Source organism: Triturus cristatus, chromosome 7 (assembly GCF_964204655.1).
Source record: "Triturus cristatus chromosome 7, aTriCri1.1, whole genome shotgun sequence".
Taxonomy (NCBI): Eukaryota; Metazoa; Chordata; class Amphibia; order Caudata; family Salamandridae; genus Triturus; species Triturus cristatus.
The window spans coordinates 713,539,435-713,563,490 of NC_140590.1; the positions used below are offsets into that span (position 1 = coordinate 713,539,435).

The window sequence follows — 24,056 nt, forward strand, 5'->3', positions numbered from 1 at the left end:
CGCCTGGTCCTTCTTCTGAAACCGCGGCACCTAGATTAAACAAGTGCACGTCTCAGACGGAACTTAGTTATAGCCAAACCTCTATACCATATATAGTATTTTAAAGGACCAAAGTCACAATTGAGAGACTGAATCGCTTTTTCCCCGACCGGAAGCTGAGTGTCAGCGCCTCAAGCCTCAGTTTGATATACATTTTGTGCGGGTCACGCCTCTCTTTGAAACAGCCTTTGCGCCTCAATTTTCCTTCTGCTTCCGTGTTTATCAAGCATTGGTAGAGGCAGCATGGTTCGAATCAAGCTTTCCTCTTTAGTGTAGTCGCTTCGCTCAATATTTTAAAGCAAAGTTGGAAGTCATTCGGCTCTTCGCTTGAGATCTATCCCCACTGACGATCCATAAACAACTGCAGACTGATGATTCATAAACAACTGCAGCGGAGCGGCGGCATTAAGGAATGTGAGTGTTTCGATGACAGTGTAGTAAAATATTATTTTTTTACAATGGGTGCGTTGATGTCCTTCACAGGGCTTGCCTATCAGACAGCTATTGTGTAGGCGAAAGTCTCTTGTGGACCCTACCAAAAACGTATAGTGGACTTAGAGTCCAACCATTGTTTACAATTGGTTTGCTATATTCTCACTCATATGCTTGCTTCTTACTCGACTGCTTTCCTTTCTCTTTTGTTTTGCCCCTCTCCCAGAACTGCCTCTTTAACCAGCCGTTAAATTGGCTAATTTGTATCCTTTGTTTAGGTAACTATTTTTTATTATTATTTCAGATCCCGTCCCCCAACCCCGCCAGTGAGAGCATAGCTGCCAAGTTTAAATTTGCTGAAGTGTGACATTTCCATGTTTTCAATGTGCTTATGTGTTGCATTTCAATGTTTGAGTGACACCTCACTGCTGTACAAACAAGCATTTGCAATGCAATAGGTCTCGCATTTACGCAAGTTTAAGCTATCGGCATTGTAAATGACAATGCCTTTTATTTATGTTTTAAAAATGAAAATAAATGGCATTGTTATTTGCAATCTCATTAGCGGAAACTCGTGTAAATTCGAGACCTATAGCATTGCAAATGCTTGTTAAATTAGTGAGTAGGAACGCTCCCTTTTGGCCCGAGCAAATTAATTAAATAAACAAGCGCAGCAGCTAAAGTTAAAGCGGACCACGCTGCAAATAAAATAAAAATAGTGCTTACCGACTTATGAAGGAGACTGTAATGCCACAAGTAAAAGATCCAGTCCTCATGGAAGGTAACAAATGGCGACAGGGCGGAAACAAGGAGGGACTAGACTAACAAGCCTCATTATCAATTGGAAACCAGCATTTATCAAGGACAATGACACCAGGCAATCAAAAATATGGACAGAGAGAAGGCGAGGCTTCCACAGCATACTCGACTACTGCATGCCTCGCAGAGCGAGCAGTGTAAGCGTGCTGCCGCCAGGCTCACCCTAAAAAGCAATTGCATCCATGTCATGCAATAAATTGCATACATTTCTGCCGTTTTAGACTACTGTAGTTGTCTAAAAACAGCCTAAAACTGCTGCAACTCTTTTAATGTGCTTATGTTAGGTTGCTAACCTACTTCCAATTTCTAACGGGGTTGTTCTTTAAATTTTCATGCGATATACAAGTCCTGTAAAGGGAATATTTACATTTAATCTAGAGCCACTCCTACTTCAAGTTTGAAAGTAATTTGAGAACACATTTTAACTTACGCTCAGCTAAAGTATGTGTTTATAATGAGATAAATAGATGTATAAGTGTAGAATGCGAAGAAACCCCTGGCTTGGATGTAGTGACAAAATGTTGCTTAAGAGCAGCTTGCAGTGTACTGGTTGTAAGGACAGAATCAGCACAACATAATGTAGTTGCTTGGCAGACATGCTAGTGAAAACATTGTGAGTCAAGTAAAAACAGCAGAAAGCCTTTTAGAGTCAGCCAAAAAAGCATACATTGAAATAACCCACATGAATGTCAAAAGTGTGTCCAGTTCCTTTGGACTGACATGTGGCCAGGATGTTATATTTGTAACAATGGCCCCGAAGCAGAGCCTCATTCGTTTGTGAGTCATCTTCTATTGCTAGCATAAGAAAATACTGGCAATTGTGCCCAACCTTTGTCTCCTACCTGTTTCTTGCTTTGGCGCTTCTTGTAATACACATCCCACATAGCACACTGGTGCTAGGAGAAAAGTGCATTTTCACTGGTGTGGCTTCTGCGTAAAACTCAGCTCAGCTGAACACTTACGCCATGGTTTCTCTTGACATCCAGACTTTTTGCGTAGACGAGGTCTTTCCTTTGAAGTCACATGGGGCTCAGTTGAAGCGTGAATGGAACCGAAGTTCACACAAATGTCACAGACTGTATTGATACCCAGGAGCCTGGCAGAAAGTTCTCTGCAGTGGGTTTGTCAGCTTTTTGTAGAAGATGTTGGTGAACATCTAAACATCAGTCCAGCTCCAGCACATGTAGAACTGGGTGTGAGCGGCAAACAAATAATTAAGCTGTTGACGTTCATAAGGTATGTTCAGCCAGGTCACATCCCTGAGTCCTGCACCGTTATGAAAGAAAGAGACAGTGACTTCTTTATATGAAAATAAATGCCCAGTAAGGGGATAAGATTTAACTCTTTGCCCCCTTACAGCTAGAGTGTGAATACAAATGAGAGAACATGCTATCATCAACTGGGCTCTTCAGCCAATTTGCATGATGAATGCTCGACTCTGCTGGGATGTGGATATTTATAATAATGATTATAATATAATAATAATTTATTGAAAATGTGTCAGTTTAACACAAAATGTGGTATACTTTACAGCGCTGTGAGAGTTAGTGCACCTGCTTGCTCTCTCTGTGTTTTTTTCCCCTCCCCTCAAAATCCTACTCCTCTGCCCCTTTTCTCCTGCAACCTCATGGTGCTTTCGTTTTTGCCCCCTATGGGGTGCGGTCCCTGTAGCTGCCGTTTGATGAAGCTCCGCATTGCGAAAAAATGCCTTAGCAGTAAAAAATAGGTCATCAAGGCAAGTCCTATTTGCTTTGTGTTACGCTCTCTAGCGATGTACATTCCTTCTTCAAGCACTACGTGTCCTTGAATTTTCTCTTCTGTTGCATGGACCAGAAAAGATAATTTTAATGGAAGAGTACCAGCACTAAGTGCCCTAATATAGAATGTGCTGCACCTGAACCGGCGAGGTCAATCCCAGACAGTTGACAATCCGCCCCTAGGTGCACAAATAAACGTAGTCATTACTCCTCAAGATCACCTTCGGATGCAACAATGCTCTGTAAAGGGACTGTCATTGGTAATATGAACCATTTTCTATTGTGTGCAAATCTCTGATCGGTCTGATAAGTGACAGGATGTTATGGCAGTTCTTCTACTAGAAAACTTAGAAACAATCTGTTGAAATAGTCCATTTTAAAGCATAATTTCACAAAGCACTTCTAAAAAGCCAAAAGTTCTGAAGGATACATTAGATAGTCCAATATTTTCACTGTGGGTCAAGTCAGTCTCGCCCTTCCAGGTATGTTTCAGTTTTACTGCCCCTTGAGAACATTTTGAAAACAGTGGTAAAATGCTGCATTTTCCATTACAATTTCCCCAAAAAGTCTAGGGTGAAACAGGAAGTTCAGATATTGCAATTTCACACGGCCTAACATTTACATAGCTTTTATCTACACTTCAACATTTTGCTTACTTTATTTATGTCCTTTCATTTTCCTGCCTTGCCCCTGTCAGGTATAGTCATAATGACATGTACAGTCACTGACCTTTTGAGTCTGTAGATGCGTCGCTTTGTGCCAAATTATGCAATTATTGCAGTTGCCACATAGTCCACCATCTGCTGCATAATATGCAGATTTCAACCTAAAATTGCTTTAACAAATGGAAAGTTATTAAAAAACATTCCATATGTGGTGCTATTTTGTGTCAGACCCTTTGCAAAGGTTAGCTGGTCACCATCTAGTTGCTGATTACAGCATTCTGATGCTAAATTGGTACCACTTTTTAAAGCTGCAAAATAATATGGTCATAGAATAGGCCACGTAATGCTGCATGATTTGCCTTTTGTTGATGCATAATTTGGTTGAACATTGCCCTCCATCGCCTCGTTATACCAGTAGCCATGATCATATGTTGAGAACGAGGCTTTCCTTTGAAGGAAGAGAGTGGGAAAAAAAATAGGGCATCTTGCTATCTTGGACAGACGGAATCCCGATGCATGCCGCAGTAGGTATGGATGAGGGCCCGTGACCTTTATGAAAGTGTGACTACAGGTCCGGCCCCCAAACGGGATTCATGGGGCTCATTCTGAAAAACGCAGAGTACTGAGTCATTAGAGGACTACCTCCTCTTCCAGATAACGCACCTTGGCGTGTGCGACACATCTTTAGTCTTCAATACATATTGATTTTAGACCATCACATATTTATCTTTCACATAGGAACTGACAAAAGCTGGCATATTATAAAGTCCTGGCTGAAACATGCAGACCACACTGGATATTGGAGACATAGTCTATCTCCACTAATATCCACCTTGATTTGGCCCAACCAATAAATTTCCACATACCAGGGACCCTTCAGACAGTTTTTAACCCACACACTTTCCACTGTCACTGCACACAACACGCTCCGCTGTAGTCAGGCGTTGAAGCACACCCAAGGCACACTCTGGGCCTTTGGTGGGACCCGATAATGAAGCATGCCACCAACTAGGTTGGTGGGTGAGGGTCTTCCTAAAAAACAAATGTTTTTTTCCCCCCAAGACATAAACATGGAGCTTCTACCTCTTAGCTAGTTCCCATTGATCTTTTACATATATTAACAGGGGAAGTGAACTAGTACACGGTTTCCTCTCTCTCCCTTTGATACATATTATTATCTTGGACAGTACATAGCAGAGTTTGACAAATTATACAGGCACAGTCAGCGGAGCTTTTGCTCTGGTTATGGAGACCTAACTGGCTGAGATTGCGTAGGGGTTGCACCAATCTTGCAGACTACAGTCGTTCATTGCTGTAGTGACTGTCACTCGAATAGCAGCCTTAATCATGTATTTAGCAATGCTAATATTTTGTCTTCAAACAAGAGTTCGACAGTCTATGTAAATGCATGCATTTATGAGAATTTAAAGAATCACATTTTTGCGGGGGGGGGGGGCGACTCCAAAGAGCATGTGCCCACAATATCCTAGACGTTATTACTTTTATGTGCGTTAGATGAATCTCAGTTGGGCACCATTCATTTTGCTGATACCCTCAATATGTCAAGCATTGTCACAGTTATGTCAGGGTCAACACTTTTACAAGGGTAAGCAGTGGGATCATCATCCTCTGGATGGCCTCAATATGCTAAGGATTGCGGCCATTATGTCAGGACCAGTATTTTACCTGGTGTATGCACCATCATGCCATGCATGTCCAGAATTTGCCAAGCATTACCACCATCATGCAGGGGCAGCCTTTTATTGTAGCTTTGCCCTTTAATTCTCTTGATGCTGACAATACGCCCAGGTTACAACCATTAAATTGGAGCCAGTATTATTCCAAGGTTGGGTACACCACACACAGACAGAGACACACATATATGTATACACACAAGAGCAGCATTCTAAACTTTTTTTTCAATACATACTATCGTCTGCCTCGCCTCTCCTGCAGACCCGAATCCTTTGGTCACCAATTTCCAGTTGCATTTCTCGCAATGTGGCAGGCTGTGTGTAACACTGTTTGGCAGCCACAATGCTGCCTTGTCTGTCTGTTAGTGTGACATATAGCCTTATGTTGGGCTTGAAGCAGTGACATACAGTACTCGGTTACAGATATCTAGGTTGCAATATCAGACTGCTTCCCTTAAAAAGAGTACTGTGTCAGCTCTGTAAATTATACAAAACAGACCAGCCAAATGTGCTGATTATTGACCACCGGCCCTGACACTTGTCACTTCAAGGTTTAGAGATGTACAGCAGAAGCAATGTATTAATGAGTAATGCATCAGTAGACACCAGAGCATCTATAAGTAATGGTCAAAGAGCAGCAAAATCCCTTGCTCTGGTCCAGGCCAAACCTTCATTAAAGAAGAGTTAAGAATTTTAGCCTTTGGAGAAAAGAAGAAATTCTTTGTGACTGCAGAAGGGACCAAAACTCTTAACTGTGTTGCTGTAAAACCCACCAAGCTGGTCCACTGTGCACACTGTCCATTAAAGCAAGGTTGGTCGCGAAAGTTTGTTGTTCTAAAAATTGGGTCGTGGTTCTACAAAGTTTGGGAAGCACATCAGAAAGTGCAATAACATTCTTGTTTATAGTATTCACCAATTGACGGCTCCCTGGTGTTATCGAAGCACTACACCAAAAGTAGGTTCGTCCTGTGAGTTTGACTAATCAAGTTCCCCAACCCAACTCAGTAGTAAGCCCAAAAGGCAGCTCTGTGAGGCAAGACACAGTGGGTAGATAGAAACCAGAAACTGATAATATGCAGGGGCAGTGGAATTAAACTAACGACATTTGCTATTTATTTCTGAAACATATGCACCCTATATCAGGAATTCTATTTGACTTACTATGGAAACAGGTGAAATTGCTTTAGTTGATAGATCAGAGACTGCAAGCCTATCACATTCTGATTCACCAAGTATTTGCTATTGCTCTGTAGGTGCACGAGCTCTGTCCTTTGGTGGAAGCCCCTTTTCCCCTTTTCATAGAGGCCAAAGAACCAGAGGCAATATTGGCAAAACAAAGTCACACATCAAGAACTGTTCTCTTACATGTGATCTCAGTGTATCTCTTGTTTAAATGGAGGGAGTCACCTCTTGTCTGATCAAGGCAAGCAGAAAATTATGCCCGATATTAGAGTAGCTAGCCCACTGCTTTAAATAGTGCCTCAAATATTCTGTTAATTCTAGGATGTATTGCCTAAAATATGTGTTGTTGTGGTCAGGTTAACTGATGATTTGACATTTTTCTTTGGTGAACAAGGCTTTTCGTACTTTACGCTGCTGCCCCTTATATTCACAAACGGTGTGACATTTCCCACAAGCAGAGAGAAGCACCATGTTCCCCTGCCAGTGTGCCTCACGTGTCACTATTTGAGCAACACAAAGTGTCCTGAAGGAGACAATTGCAACATAGTTACTTGTTTACAGAGATGTGGTTAAAAAATGTATCCGCTCAAAATGAATACTCTAAAAAGCAAAAAACCATTCACTAAACTGTACATAATGCAAGTTTTTTTTACAAAAGGCGTACTTCTTTGTATGTCCAACATCAGTTTCTAATTTATTTGTAATAAAATCATGTAAATAGGGTCAAAAAGCAGCCGCACTACTCCGCTACTTAATTTTACGTGTAACTACTGACATGGGTCTCTCATTCCTCTTCGGCATGCCTGTGGGTATTGAGCTCCAGAGTGTGGGGCGCCTTGTTTGCGGTTACGAACGCTGAGACCAGAAGCAGGACACCAGGGGACTTCATTGCCCAGACGCCCCAACGGTCGCCGCTGTGACGCGGCTGAGAGAGCGCCAGCAGGCGCATAAAGCATCCAGCAGCCTCCCGCAGCGCGGGATGCCTTGTTTGCGGTTACGAACGCTGAGACCAGAAGCAGGACACCAGGGGACTTCATTGCCCAGACGCCCCAACGGTCGCCGCTGTGACGCGGCTGAGAGAGCGCCCGCAGGCGCATAAAGCATCCAGCAGCCTCCCGCAGCGCGGGACGCCTTGTTTGCGGTTACGAACGCTGAGACCAGAAGCAGGACACCAGGGGACTTCATTGCCCAGACGCCCCAACGGTCGCCGCTGTGACGCGGCTGAGAGAGCGCCAGCAGGCGCATAAAGCATCCAGCAGCCTCCCGCAGCGCAGGACGCGCGCGGGCGAAGCCCGGGCCAAGGGCGGGCCCGTTTAAGCCCGTTAAAGACCGGGTAAGACTGGACTGGGCCCCTTCCCCAAATCCTGCCCCGGAATTACACGCTCAGCAATTGTTGCTTCTTACACTACTATTCCTAAATTGGTGAATTGTAATTTCTGTTTCTGCTAGTTTGGGGGAGGGATGCAAGATTTGTGAGGCTAACAACATACTTTTGTGTAGAATAGGTGAACTTATTAAAGCCTATATTCAACCTATAGAATTATCACTTTTAAATATTGAAAAGCTGTTAGCATCTAGGAATATATCTCCCTCGAATGTTTCTCCTGAGGTAAGTTTGGGTGCGGGGTTGATTATACCTGGGGAGCCGAAAACAACAACTAATATAGCAATAAGGACGGAGCAAACACTATCCAAAGATTGTAATAAAAAACCTAAGCCATCCTCAGATGATCGCAAGAAGGCTGTGGAGCCTGCTAAATCCCAACCCCCTGTTGTAAACTTGAATTGTACACCACCTAAATCCCCAGGGCCAGTGTATAACAACGATAATAATGGGGTTGTGAACGGCCAGCGCATACATCTACCAGCTGAAGCTGATCCATACGTTGTGATCATGACAGGTGTCCCAGGCTTAAGGCTTAACACAGAGAAGCCTTTGTGGTCCCTAAAAAATAAGGTGCAGCATTGGCTCACTACTAATAGACCGCTTCCACCCTTTCGTGCCAGTAAGATATTAATGGTACGTAGGGTGCCCTGGTTAGGTAGTGAAAAGAAACGGATCCGGGGGGACTGTGTCAAAGTTAATTTCGATAATCCACACACGGCGGACTACATCTGCCGTCGTGGTATATGGGTCAAGCATGATGGAATAGAGACGAGAAGGCTCTCCTTCTTCTATTCCTCGCCAAATTGTTGCCCTATTACACCAGAAAGGAGTAGGTTACAAGGTGGCAACTGGGATGGAAGAAGGGTGCGGGATGGCTGGCAGGGCTATGAGACTAGAGGTATAGCTTTCACTGCAGGTTGGAGTGATATACCTCTGGCTAATAGATTTAATTGTCTAGATGCAGTGGACTGACCATTATCATGCACAGGGCATGTCCTGAAGGGCGTCGATTATATTATTTCCAACTTGCCTCAATCCCCAGATAGTCCTTTGTCTAAAATTGGTATAGTCACTAACCCTATTCCTTCCACCCAGAAGTTAGCTGTTCACGGAATACCGCAGGCCTCAATTCCATGCCCAGGTCCTATTTCTACATCAGTTGTATCTATACCTCCCATTGAATGCACTAGCTCCCCTAAAATTGATTGTCATATTTCTTTGGATATTGTAAAGATCTTAAGTTGGAATCTAGCTGGCATTCAAAGGAAATTGAGCTCACCTGAGTGGAATGCTCTAGTGGAGGCTCACATGATCTGCCTATTCCAGGAGACTTGGTCCTTAGAACCGCTCCATCGGGTTAGATACGTTACGTATTTTGTTCCAGCAGGACTTCCCAGAAATGGCAAGGGCCGGCCCTTGGGAGGCTTGCTTATTTGGGTAAGTATTGCTCTGAATTGCCGAATAGATAAAAAAATAATCAATTCCCCTGACATCTTAGGAATTTCTTTGAGAGGTCCCCATACGGGTCCTACCCTTGACTTGTACAATGTTTATGCTAGAGGCACTAAACATGGCTCAATGTCGCCGATAGTGTCTACCCTTGAATTGGAACTTAGAAATAATTCAGCTGTAGCCCAAGTCTTGGTTGCGGGAGACTTTAATTGTACCTATGAGCCTCTCACATCAGATGATACTCTTGACCCGGGTGAGGATGATGTTAGATGGGGTATCCCAATTCTAACCATCCCCCCGATTAAAAAATGGTCACGAACAGCGATTCAGCTGAATGCTCTAACGTTAGAGTTTGGCTTAAGAGCTGCCAACGGCCGCACAAGTTCAGATCCTACGGGTGCGGCTACATTTAATAGAGATAACCATACCTCAAGGATTGATTATATTATACTTGATTTCTTTCTTTGGGGCTTGGTTCAGGACATGATAGTTTTGCCTACTATCGAAAGCGATCATAACTCGCTTTCCTTGTCCCTCAAGAATCCCTGGCCGAATGAAATGATTAAACCATCTTCTAGGTCAACCGACGCTATCTCTGTCTCCTCTTGTGGGAGACGGTTGAAGTGGAAATTGATTGCAGGGGATGAAACCAAGCTCAATACCATCAACACAATCCTTATTGCTTCCCAAATGGAGCTGGATAATATTGACTTAGCCCTTCCCCTGATAGGAAGTATTACATCCATCTTTGAGGGAACTCTTGAGACCATTGGGAATGTCTTCTTGAAAAAAAAGCGTGTGGGTAAAAATATGGTAGCTCGGAATCTTAGGGGTAAGCAGGATTGGTTCACATCCGCCTGCAGACATGCTAAAACTCTTCTGATTAGGGCCATTAAAAGTAAAATCCAAGTAAAGATACAGGGAGCCAGGTAAAATTACAAGGTAATCCTGGCAAACGCTAGAAAGGAGTGGGACTTAAAGTATTGGTGCACCTTACAAGAGGCAAGCTCTGGGAAGGATCCTAGGCGCTTCTGGGATACAATCAGAACCAGAAGTAGACCGGATAGTGATATCATAACATGCAATATCACTAGTCAGACGTGGGTTACTCACTTTTCTAAATTATATTCTAACCAAGCTAGTGATATTGCTACAGCTCCCCTTAATGAAGAACAGGCCCGGGTGTTGGATTGTACAAATCTTGTTGTCCCATTTATGAGAGTTGATCATGCCGCTGGCATCTCACGTCCTATCATGCCTCCTACTGTTTGGGAGACAGAGTTGGCAGATCCCGTTTTTTCTTTTTCTATCAAAGAAGTCGAATATGCAATTAGCACCATTAGGCCTCAAAAAGCCGCTGGTCTTGATGGCATTCCCGGGGATTTGTTGCGCTCAGATATTTCGAAATGGGGTAAACTAATCCATACCTTGCTTAATGCTATTAGTAAGGGTGCACCTATCCCCGCATCTTGGAAAGGGGCGGAGGTTGTGCCTATTTTTAAGAAGGGGGCTAGGGACGACCCATCCAATTATAGACCCATAAGCCTGCTGGACATAACCCAAAAGGTGGTTGGCAAGGTGTTGCTGGTTAGATTACTTCAATGGATCGGCGAAAACAACATCCTTTCCGACCTCCAGGCAGGCTTTAGAGTAGGTACTGGCACAATCGAACAAGCCTTTAGGTTGTTGCTAGTATACTGGAAGGTGGTGGTCCTGGCCAAGGGCAGCCTTTATCTCACATTTATCGACCTAAAGACTGCCTTTGACCTAGTACCCAGAGCGACCCTTTGGAGAGTTCTCACTGATATGGGGGTACCCCATTATATACTATCGCTAATTGTAAGGATGCATGAAAACACCTTTGCTCAGATTAGATGGGGTAGGGAGGGAGAAAAAACTGGTAGAATTCCGGTAGAGAGAGGGGTCCGCCAGGGCTGCGTGCTGGCTCCCACCCTTTTTTCTCTCTATGTTAACGGTGTGGTCGAGCATCTGTTGAAAGATCCCTGAGACGAACCATCCCTGGCAGGGGAACGTATCCCCACCCTCCTCTTCGCGGATGATACACTTCTACTCTCCAAATCCCCAATGGGCCTCCAAAAATTGTTAAACAACTTCCAGTCTTTTTGCGTAGAACGATGCTTAGTAATTAATGTTGATAGAACGAAATACCTTGTGATGAATCCACCTAAAAAACCTGTGCGTCCCCCGAGGTTGAATACCGTACCTTTGGAGAGGGTGGATGTGTTTGATTATCTTGGGATTCGTTTATCACATAATATGCTCTGGGCCCCACATTTATGCAAAATGCTGGTAGCCCATAAAAGAGTTACAGGGGCTCTCCTGAAGGAGCAGCGCTCTTGCGCAATTAGACCCATAGCCCCTGTTATAGAAATTTACACAGCAAGGGGAGTCAGCTCCGCTCTTTATGGGGCCGAGCTGTGGGGCTCATGCAACTCTAGTGAGTTGTCAAGATCAGAGAGAAAGTTCTGTAGGGCTATCATGTCACTACCTCAGGGTACCCCCACGACCCCATCGATGCTTGATTTAGGTTGTCGCCCTATTGATGAGTTGGCGAAATTTCGCCCTTTACTGTTATGGGCTCGGTTGTGGCGAGTCCCGGAATTAGCTAAATATGCGAAAGGCCTCTCTGAAGTAATGTCACTTCCCGGGTGGCACAAGATCAAATGGTTGAGAGACATGAAAACCCTCCTTTGCAATCTGGGACTAAGTACAGCATGGGAAAGCAGGTCCTCCCCACCGAAAGCTACACTTAAAACCTTATACTGGAACTGGATTGCATCCCAACAGAACTCTAACTGCATATTGGGCAGACTTACGGAGGACTTTCTGAGTTTCAAGGACCTGCCCACCCGGGAATTATATCTTGACATCATAGAGAGACCATTTGATAGGACCCTTTACTTTAAATTTAGGACCGGGACTCTTCCACTCCACGCTTTTACATCTGGGTGGAAACCCCCCGTACAGACGACAGAATTTTGCCCTTTTTGTATATCTAGGCTTGAGACTGTGGCACACTTTCTATTTGAATGTCAAGAGTATGTACTCCCAAGAAGAAGATGGCTTAAACATCTGTGCCGTTCATTAGGTACCAGACAGCATGTCGAGGCGTTACACATTCTAAGGTCCGACTCTCGCCCATTGTATGCTTGCGCCCTCTCTAAATTTTTATCTTGGGCATGGCGCATCAGAACCAATAGGCTTAAAATAATTGTTTAATCTGTTTTTTAAAATTTATTTATGATATGTTTCTCTTTTTATTGTAAAAAATGGTTTTTAAGATAAAGTGAACTGAAATTTTTTATTGTGATGCTTTTATGATAAGTTTTTATCGAAATAAAGCCTTTGATTGATTGAGTGTGGGCGGCTTAGTTTGCACTGGTTTTCACCATGCAAGGGAAAGGTGGATGTGGTCATGGCTGAGGCTGTTAGTGAGTGATTGTCTTGTCATAATCTGCCTGCTGGCGCATATATTCCTTACCCTCAGCCACACCATGCCACCCTAAATGACCCTTGCCACCTTTTGCATGAGTGGGGGCTCAATGTGCAACCTCTACGGATCTCTATCTGAGGCTGGGCAGGCATTTACATGTATGAATGAATTAAATATTTTATTTTTAGAGGATCAGTGTTGCCGAGGTGAATAGTGTTTTATGTGGGTATGGGGTCATTTTCTGTGCCCATGAGGATCCTCTTGGCGAGCAGGCACTGCTGGCAGGCTAGGGTTTTCTCTTCTCCCAGGAGACGGTTATGCCCACTTTTATATGCCCTTCAAATATCCTTTGAGTGTCTTGGGGTCCTGCCTCGCGTGCTGAGGAGTAGCTGACACTGCACATGATAAGTTTCCTATTTAATTGGGAGGCCAGAGAGCATTTGCTTCTCTGTCCAATATGCATCTGCAATCCTTACTCCTCCACTTCTCAACAGTCTGCTCCACAGAGACGATTACTTATTTTTCCCACCATGTTAGGAGGCCAGTGGGGAGGGAGAAGACATATACTAAGACACTTCACCAATGTGACAGGCAATCTGCACTTTGGGATTCCAGTTACTGTTTCCTTTTCCATTTGGACTTTTGGGACATTAATGCTTGCTTTCCATACGTATACAACTGCCATAGGCTTGTCTACCTACTTTTACCATATTTTAAAAATGACACCAGACTTGATTGTTTTCACAGCTCTAGTTGCCATCAGCCAGTCTGCTTCACCACCCCCTTCGCTCGAAGCGAAATGGTTGCTTAGAGACACAGCTTACTCCTGCATCAGAGTGGCCCTGCTGACCTTGCTGTCCGGTATCAGACCCGCTTTGTGGGGCAGTTCTGTTTTGGGGGAGCAGTCTTTAGTAGCCCTTGGTGAGTATTTCTCCTTAAACCATCACCAAGCCTGTTACTATGTCTCAATATATAGAACATTTCGGAGTGCACTCTGTGGGCAAAACCTTGGACAATTCCCCAGAACGTTTAACACTGAAGAATGCTTTCTACCCAAGAAGGACCTTTATAGTGCAAATGCACCTCCAAATCTTGTCTTTCTTTTGCATAGAATTCAGTTGTTGTTTACATTTGACTATTGTTGCATTTGGATATTGCTGAGTTAGGGTACTTACGTTTATTGCTATGTTAAGTATAAGGGCCTGGTGTTGTGATCCCTTCCACATTTTCCTCTAGGAGACCTGTCTAACTGGTCCATTTTATTTCTCTCTCTGTCTCTCCTCCTACTCCTCACCCATCCCCCACTCCTACTTGGCTACATTGTACGATCTGGACCACTATTTGCAACATCCCTGGAGACAACATTATTTTACCCGTACATCAAAAACACATACCCGTTTTAGAACCTATCATTCCCAATAGGACCATGCCCTATCAGGGTTAGAGAGCGGGTCAAGGATAAAGGGATGTCAGAGTATTGTGGAAGGAGTTTTGCTTGGGTTTGGGCTTATTGGTGTGTTCTGAAAGATATCTGTAATGGGTGCTAAAATGTACCCTGAGTTTCCCAGGGTGTCTGGTAGTATTACATTTCAGTTGGATAACCAGGTAACCCCCTTTGTACATGGGCAGCAAGGCCAACCAGCCCAGGCTTAATTTGGGAGTGATTTGGAATTCAGATACTATATTTCAAAGTATTTACACTCGAGGGCGCTACGTAAAAAAAAACAATTTATAATAATTAGAGTGCTGTGATTTAAAGAGAAATGGGTACGGTCAAAATTCCGAACACAAACAGCCATAAAGTTCTAGCACCGTCTTGGACAAGAGATAAAGACCCTATATACCGTTATAGAGCGTATGCAGTTAGTGCCACAATTCAGTTTACATGGGTGAAGGTTTTGATCGCAAATCTTTTACAGAGCGCACTGTTTACAGCATTTACTCAATGAAGCAGTGGTGATAGGCCAAGTGCTGTAATTTATCAAGTTGGCTATGACGCTATATCTCTTTGCATTGGTTTATCGGCAGCTCTAGCTTGTCATTTGGGGCTTTGAAACTGGGATTTAGAGTTAGAATCCAACCATGATTGTAAATGGTCTTACGGCCGAAACCAAAATGACTGGAACAGGGGCAACCCATTGCAGCTAGCAGGCCACTTCTTACAGCCTTTGATGAAGAGGAAAATCTGTGTCTCTAGCTAAAAACCCACAAACCTAGACTTTTTCAAAATCGTTGTTCATATGGGGTAGTTTGGGGATGATACACTTTCACAAAACTCACAGTCCTGAAATGTTCTCAGCAGATATTTTACCCTGTGCTCACAAAGGCTTTCCTCCAGTTTGTTTTCCCCAATTGGGCTGCACGTCTGTGTAGTGCAATTCCCCAAGACCACCTCGATGCAGGTTTCAGTCAACTGAGCCTTACTTCTGGATCTTGTTATGAGAGACTGCGCCTTTCAACACCAGGCCGTAAAACTTCCACTTCTTCCAGTTCACAGCAGCGCGACTATGTCCAAAATTCTAAACCATGAACAGGACTGTGATGCCTGCTGTTGGCCAAGAGGTGCTTCTTGAAGTTCAGATTGAGAATAATTTCTGGTTGCATGAGCCCAGCGTTTAGACTGCTTTGAAGGAAACGGGCAGATTACTCAGAAAAACTCCCCAAATCTGTGTAGGGAGCATTTTCTTAAAAGTTTCTCCCTTCTTTTCGAACAAGCAGAAGAGGGGGTAGTATCAGCTGGTAAAGCTGTGTGTATTGGCTGGATTGAAACCAAACTTTAACAGCAGAGATCTTCTCAATGCTAGGTGATGCCACCAAAACACAAAGGAAGAAAACAAGCTGCGTAACGTCCATCACAAAATAAACAAAGAAGACTAACTCAGGTACTGTTGCAATGCAAATGTTCTGTTGTGGCTAGCATGATGTGGGAGTGTATTCATCCACCTCAGCAGTTATCTTTGGGATCCCTGGTTAAAGGTTCTATGGGCTGGTTGTCGTGTATGCAAGATAGACAAAAATAATCTGAAAGCAAACCACCGTTTGGTGCAGGCACTTGCTGTGTCCTCTTTAAGACACCACTCACCATGCCTATAGTCTTCTAGTCACTTATCTTACATGTGACATGCTATACACGGTACACTGCTGGAGGAACTGTAGACCCTCAAAGTTTGGGTGACTGCCCAGATTTTTGCGCAGAATTCCGGTAAGCGATGACCCAATCAGAAGTGTATGTAAAAAAGTCTGTGCCTGTGCACTAGAATCATATGCCACTGCCAATCTCCCATGGGATCTGGTATGAGTAAATCGTATTCACACTCAACTAGGAGTGGGAGAGTACTTTGAGTGCACCCCCCTTACTAGAAGAGTCTTGTGCTTTTGCTCATGAACTTTGTGAAAACACAGGGCACCTTCAATGGACTCGAGGAGGGGAAAGTGTGGAGGTATTTAACAATAAGGAGAAAAAGGGGGAAGATGGCGGTTATAGGGATGAGGACAGTGCAAGAATATGAACAAGCATTGGCATAGCCAATAGGTCTCGCCTTTGGGACCTTATAAGTGTTTCGCCATGCAACGGTTGATGTTGTTGCACCAAGGATATTGTGCTGCATAACTAAATATTTATAAGGTCCCAAAAGCGAGACCTATTGAATGAGTGCGCCAATGCGCATGCAGGTGCCGATCTTGGAATGGTCACTAAACATTTTGTAGATGGCCACCTGCCAGTAGCGGGGCATGCAGCAAAAACAGTTAAAACAAGCACTGATAAAACCAATTGGTCTGGCCTTGGCCAGGGCACTGGTAAAAGGAATGAAGAGTAAAGACGATAGCAACACACAGAATATAAGAGAACAACATGGAAGAGGACACAGAATGACATGTGGCACAGAGTGGAGAAACACATGCAATATGGCAAGAACAGTATAGGAAAGAGACTGTGTAGACAAAAAAACACAATACTAGAGTAAAAACATATATTGCTTGAGTGAAAAACCAAAGAGTGCAGGATGGGAAAAAGACCAAATAGGTGAGCATAGGAAGAGAGAAGCAGAGAATGGGACAGAACAAAAGTTGTAGTCTGTAGAGAGAATGATGTAAGAGAATATAAGTTGGGAAATAGCACAGAAGAGTGCGTGCATGGGGCCTGGATTTGGATGATGAGAAATAGTATATTACGGGAGGGTTCATGCAGTGATCAGAGAAGACAGGATGGGCAAGCAGGAATCTACCAAAACAGAGAAGAGAGAGCATGGAATGAGGGACCTAACAACTAAAAATAGGGACAGCATAGGATGCAATAATAGGAGAATGGGAATACAAGCAAGCACATGTGGCATGGGGGAGTAAACAAGACGAATAAAAACAGGAACAATATGACACAGGGAAGGGGAGCACACAGACGAACATCACATTGTTGGTAGCATAAAATGAGAAAATGCAGCCATTGAATGAGAGAGCTTAGGATGATGAAGCACAGGGTGGGAGTACAGAGGATGGATGAGAACAGTGGATAAGAAAGAGCAAGTTATAAGATAGCACAGGATGAGAGTGAGATGGATTAAGGAGAGAAAAAATGAGATAGAGAACAGGATAGTTCAGGGCATGTGAAAATTGAGCTGAGGATGAGAGAGCAAAGGATGATGGAGCACTACATGGAAGAGGGCTAGAAGGTAAAAGAGCGCAGAATGGTTGAACCGCATCAAGTAAGAGAACACATTGGAAAGTCACAGGATTGGGTGCATAGAATGCAGGAGCACAGGATGCAACAGACCACGAAGAGCACATTATGGAGAATATAGGATCACAGAGCACAGAAAGAGAGGGTACATTATGTTGACCCAGGATAGAAGGGGCAGTATGCAGGGAATTGAAATGGGGAGTATAGAAATGGAAAATGCATGATGGAGTATCACAGTGCTAGGAAAAGCATAAGTTGGGCAAACCATAGGATAGAAAAACACACACCTATAGAGCATTGAATGTGAATGGCACATGAGGGGATATAGCACTAGAAGGGACAGCACAGGATAGGAGAATGCATGATGGGGGAGCACAGGGTGGGGAGGAGTAGGACATACGATTTCTGAATCAGAGAGCATGGAAGGGTGTAGTATGGGACTAAAGAGGGCACAGAAGTAGGGAGAACACACATCGTGGAAAAGAATGGAGTGAGAATTGGAACAAGCAGGTATTAGAGGCCAAAGAAGATGCAAAACAATAGAGTGACAAAAGAACATGTGATAGCTGAGAATGGTCTGGGCAGATCCAAGCATGGCAGACCGCATAACAGGATAGATCAGGAGAGGAGGGCATGATGGGCTTGGAAAAGTAGGATAGATGAGATCTTATGATGGGAAGGATGTATCAAGAGGAGTATCACTAGATGGGAGTTTTAAAGCTCTTTTTAAATGTGCAATTTTGGGTGACCAATTATTTTTTACTAATAATGATTTCTATAATTAATATAGTTGTACCCAATGAATTATTAATGTTGCACTTGAAGCAATTTTACGTAGCGGTTTAGAAGTGTGTATATTAACATAGTTTAGTTATGCCAAATTTCTACAGAAGCGCCATTTTATTCAAATGGATGGTGTTTTGCGTTCTGTTCATCTTCCTCCTGCTCATTGCCCCTCCCAATTAATGTCCCGCTTCATGTCTTCTCTCCCCACTATTTTCACAAAGCACAGAAACGCAGTGATAAAATTGGCTATTTTCTTCAGAGAGCATGTATTGTGAATGAGCCTTTCTTCATGTACCTAATGTAACATTGTGCAGGACACTCGTTCGTACCCTGGTGTATGTTGTGACGATCATCATTCTGATTTGCTCAATATCTATTATCATTAGTCAGGTCATGCTATATTTGTAGTTTCAGCTTATTACCTGTGTGTAAAATGTGTATGAAAACCCTTGGTTTTGGAAGTGAGGCAGAGACTTTTCATTTTCCTCACAGGTCTCTGTCCAATTGTTGAGAAACTTTTCCTGATCTATTAGAGACACTATTTATTTATTTATTTATTTAGTTTGTTTTTCTCCTTTCCCTGGAGATGCTATCAGAATTCCTAATGAATCTGACGTAGATCATTTTCCTATTCCTCCCAATTTTTGTCTGTTCCACTTAAGATTTTTGTTGCCTAATGGGCCTTTGAATAATTCTGATTTCAGGCTGCGTACTCTCTATCTGAGCCTTCATGGCATTGCAGTACACCAGAAATTCGCAAAGAAAGTGGGTTCTGCACCCATAGTGCGAAGCATCTTTGGTATGAAAGAGAATTCTAGAATTTTGAGCTAAGTACTCTTACCAATTCTGAGCAGAAGGGGAAAAGGTAGGAGCGCAAAGGAAAAGAGAGAAGTAGAAGTAAAATAAGAGGGCGATGTATAAAAAGAGGTGGGAGCCCTAAAAACGGGAAGATGAGAATCAAAGACACAGACAGAGAAATACAGAGAAGAGATATATGCGGAGAAATAAAGAATAGTGAAAGAATGACTGAAAAGAGCATTTCAGGGAAAGGCAGACAAAGACAGCCTGAAGGTGAGAATGAGATGCATAGCATTTGAGATACTGACTATGGAGTGAGCCCGAGAGGTGTTTAGGCAGGTGGGATGCAGGTCTAAGATTTCAAATGAGTGGGGGCAAGCAAGAGAGTGATGCAGCTAGGCCAGGGGGGTGAGACATAAAGAGAGAAATCAGTGGTGAAATAAACAATATGGGTGAAAGAGAACTAGGTAAATTATGTTAGGAAAGGCCGGGAGAGAATGACATAAGAATGTGAGAAAGGGGACACAGGGGAAGGGCAAGGGGTGGCGAGAACAAATAAGTGGAAGGGTAGGGGGACAGTGAGAAAGAATGTAAAGAATTGTGAGTGGCAGAGAGAACACGCTCATAATAGATTAGCAGTAAGTGAATGAGTGTTGGGGAGAAGTGCTAAAGTGTAACAGGGAGAGGGGAACTGGAGGTAGAGAGCTGAAAAATAGCAGAGAAGGCAAAAGAAGTATCAGTTTGGGGAGAAGTGAGATAACCATGGCGATCGCGATCAAACATCAAAGCGGCCGCAAGAGTGAAAGTAATCTCAGAAAAGCGAAGTGAGATAACAATGGTACCGGAGATATTAAGAGAGAGAAAGAAACAAGCGGCCGCGAAAGTGAAAGTAATCTCGGAAAATGCAAGGAGCAGCTGTGCACGTGCACGCCATCGTGCACTCAAGCTCTAGGCCAGCCAAACCATGTGGGTAGCACTTTTGAAAACCCACTTACAAAATGTCTCAAAGAGACCACTTTCGCTGTCTCAGCGAGACCTAAAAAGGAGGCAAGGATATGCACAAGAAATTGGAGAAAAAGGAAATGAAAGGGGAGAGAAGTAAAACGGGTATGACACAGGAATGAGAAGATTGAAGAGGCTGAGCATATTAGTAAAGAGAAGATGGACAGAGAAGTGAGTGAAGACAAGGGAAATGCTCTTTTCATGAAAGGTAGTCACATGTTTGAGGTAACAGATTGTTTGGCTGTTCTTGCCTTATAAAAACCTTTCTGCGAATGTAGGTTCGCAAGGAACTAAATACCTGACCCTATTTTCAACTGTAACCAATGGGGATCTTTACTGAGAACAAAAAGAGGAGGGTTCTGGTCTCTAATATGGGCCTCCTGCCTTTTTAATTTTTGTCAAGTCACCAGGTGTTAATATTTCCTCGCCGCAGGTGAGTAGTATTTATGCACACTGATTGTGTCCCCTCTACGCAATGCATGGCTATGACATTGGAATATGTCTACTGCGTTCTGACTTTATAGTTAAGGTTTGACCCCCAAACCTATGCTGATGGTATCCATGTATGGCTATGCTTGTTTAATTTGGTAGCTCTGATTATTGTGGAACGTAATATAACTCTTGTTTCTTTATTAATATTTAACAGGTGTGCTCTGAATCAATTGGACCCAACTCATTGAACCTGCATTGGACACATTCGAGAGATCAGTTGATTTTAAAATGGGCAAATCGTCACAGTATAAACAGTGTTACAGAAAAGAATGGGAGTCTGACCCCAAATTAGGAGGCTGGATCGCTCCCGTGCAAGCAGATAAAACAAAAGTGTTATGTAAATTCTGTCATATAGAAATTCGTGCACATTACAATAATTTAAAGGTTCATGGTGAAACCAGTAAACACCTTTCTCGTAGTATGCTTGCTGATGAGCCTGTGACACCCAATGTAGTGGCTGTTGAGCCAATATCTGACGTCCAGAAAAGGAGAGAACTACGGATTGCAGCATATGCAGCGTGCAACGTACAAATGAATTCTTTAAAAGACTTAGCAGATATTCTTGGTGATGAATTTGGAGCTATTAGAATGCATGACACACATTGTACAGAAATCGTCAATTCCCTTTTGGGGCCCTATTTCAAGGAGCAGCTAATGAACGATGTTGGGCAGTCAGCATACTCTTTACTTCTCGAACAATCCACTGATGTTTTTGTGAAACCACTTATGTACATTCATATTAGGTACTTTAGTCAATTACATAGGAAGTTTGTGATTAGTTTCCTTGGTATTATTGAATTACCACCTTCTGAAAATGTGGCTCAAGTTCTTTTAGACGTACTGGATGAAAACCACCTTCAAACCAAAAACCTTGTTGGACTGGCTGCAGATGGGGCAAGTGTGATATGCAGTCAGGATCACTCTGTGTTCGTTAGTTTAAAGGAGAAGCTGCCCTCTTTACAACTTGTGAGCTGTGGCTGCCACTCACTTGAGAACATTGCCAAGAAAGGAATTCAGAGTCTTCCCAGCAACCTCGAATTTATGATCATGGAAACCTACAACTGCTTGCAATATTTGGCAAAGTGTAAAGCTGATGGCAATAAGTTGTATCAGACGCTAATTGGAGATTCTCCATTGACTCTTGTTTCACAATCTGGAACCCATTGGCTATTTATGGTAGATCTTGTGGAAAAGATTTTAGAGCATTATGCCACTTTAAAATTGCACTTTTGCCAAGAAGTGTGTGTTGACCAGCGCTACATTGCAAGGTTGCTGCACGTAATGTACAATGATGAGGCCAACTTTCTGTATCTCACTTTTTTGAAGCCTTTTCTGCAGGATATTAAAATAGCCAACCAGGTTTTTCTGAATAAATCTGGTGACGTAGTAGAAAAATTCCATCATTTGCAAAGGCTGTTCTTTTCCACTTTGGAAAGAATTGTAGAGCCAAGTGTTTTAGAAAATGGGCAACAACTTCAGAGCTTGGACTTTCAGAATCTCACGATCTACCGCATTCAAGAGAGGAGGGAACTTGGAGTTGAATTCCAGCAGAAGATGGACTCAAGTGAACTCCCTGCTGATGCCAAAGGAAAAATTGCCCAAAGGTGCTTTGACTTCCTAAGGCTGCTGCTCATGCAGTATCAAATGCGTCTTTTGGAATTAGTGAGTGCTGTAGAGAAACTAGAATTTTTAAGCCCAAAGAAGGCTTTAGCAGATACAAAAACTGTTATTGAGCTCCCGGGTATTTTTTTCACATGCCCTGCTGAAGTTTTGGAATTACAATGGACAAATCTGTCTTCGTGCCATTTCACAGACGAGGAGAGCATGGAGGGCTTTTGGGTTGAAGTCTATGACTACACAGACTCGGATGGCAACCACAGTTTTCAGGAAATAGCCTTAGGTGCATTCAAGATGTTGCTAACTCTTCCAGTCCCATACCCACATCTTGAGGATGTGTTCTCCCACCTGCTGTTCCTGAAAAAAGACAGTCTAAATAGGATGGAACTAAAGCGCCTGTTGAATTTACTGCACATCCGATTTGGACTCCAAAGAAATGGCCTTACTTTGTCCTCTTTTGTGCCTGATGGTGCACTGATTGAAAGGCTTCAAAGCAATATGGATAACAGCTAACTACTGGGACATTTCCAATGGGAATGAGATGGATTATACAGCTGGTAATATTGGACTGTATTCAGAATACTGCTCTACCAGTTATGATAAAATATGGGATGAATATATGTATTTTCTTTGTTGACATACTGCCAGTGAGTCTAATAGGTTTCCTATTTTTATCTATCAAATTGTTTTTCTCTAATAGCCGTAAATGTATTTGTGTTTTTTATAAAGTGGTGGCATCTAGCCTACTGTCCACCTCCCTACATTTCGTTTGATTAACAGACCGGTGTGTCTGTCTGTACCTTCAGTGTCAAAGAAGAGTACCCCTCTAGTGTTGGTAATTGCTGATACCTTGATGCGCATCAAATAGAGAATGAGCTTGGGGGAGGCTTGGAGCTGCAAGGCAAAGAGGGAATGGGGATTAAAGTTACTAAGAGGATGTAGAGGAATGAAAGTTAGCTGTTTGACACGTGAGGCTCAGGTGATAGCAGTGGAGGGGAGTTTGGCTATAATGGGAATACAAGAATAGCTGTGGCGTAATAGTGCCATGGGTGCAAGAGGGCAGAGCTCCACGGGTCTAATAGTGGCAAAGCATGGCTAGCAATGGGGTTTGTATTGCACAAATATTAGAGGGGAGCAGTCTTAGCAACGAGATAGAAACGGCTTGTAGTGGAGGTGTCAGGCTTAACGGTGGCTGCCAGGAGGGCTAAGATGGTTGTCGCATGGCTTATAGTGGGACACCCATAGGACTAACAATAGCCCCCACAGGGGCCTCTATGTACTTTGCAGGGGGGCCTCCAGTTTTGTTACGCCACTGGAGACAGAAGGACTAGGCATAAATGCTATTGGGGCTTCCAGTGGGAACGCAGGGAAAGCAATGGAAAGAAGCAGGAATACTATTGAGGTGAATGGAGTTAGTTCGTATAAGGGGTAATAGTGGAGAGGTTAGGGCTAGTACTGAAAGCAGCATGGCTAGCCACGGGCCGCTTGACTGGTGCGGAGCGTCAGGGCTAGCATTTGAGAGAGCAATGGGTAGTAGAGGAGCAGGACCGGCACAAGGGAGAAAGGCTAGTAGTAGAAGAGAGTAGGGATAGATGCTGGGGGAAGAATGACTCTGAGAGGAGAAGGTAGTAGGACTAGTCGTACCTTTGAGCACAGCCTCCTAATGTAACTTTTATTTCGCACCAACCATGCACTCGTGTGTTGGTGCGCTCTGCATAAAGATTTATGGATTAACTGTGCTTTTACCGGAACCCATTGTAGTTGTGCCAGATAATGAATAAAATGCTCGGTTTTTAAGGGACTTA

At 43.4% G+C, this 24,056-nt stretch overlaps 1 protein-coding gene across 2 annotated transcripts; it reads left to right on the forward strand.

Moving 5' to 3' along the window:
- The first annotated feature begins 159 nt into the window (after nt 1–159).
- On the forward strand, nt 160–24,056 carry LOC146810397 (uncharacterized). 2 transcript variants are annotated; one of them, XM_085617393.1, is made up of 3 exons: nt 160–453; nt 13,629–13,802; nt 20,789–24,056. In XM_085617393.1, exon 3 carries the CDS (start codon nt 20,863–20,865, stop codon nt 22,762–22,764), a length of 1,902 nt encoding a protein of 633 aa, XP_085473519.1. In that variant the 5' UTR covers nt 160–453; nt 13,629–13,802; nt 20,789–20,862; the 3' UTR covers nt 22,765–24,056. The 2 variants fall into 2 exon arrangements, with proteins under 2 accessions (XP_085473519.1, XP_085473520.1); XM_085617394.1 differs by lacking the exon at nt 13,629–13,802.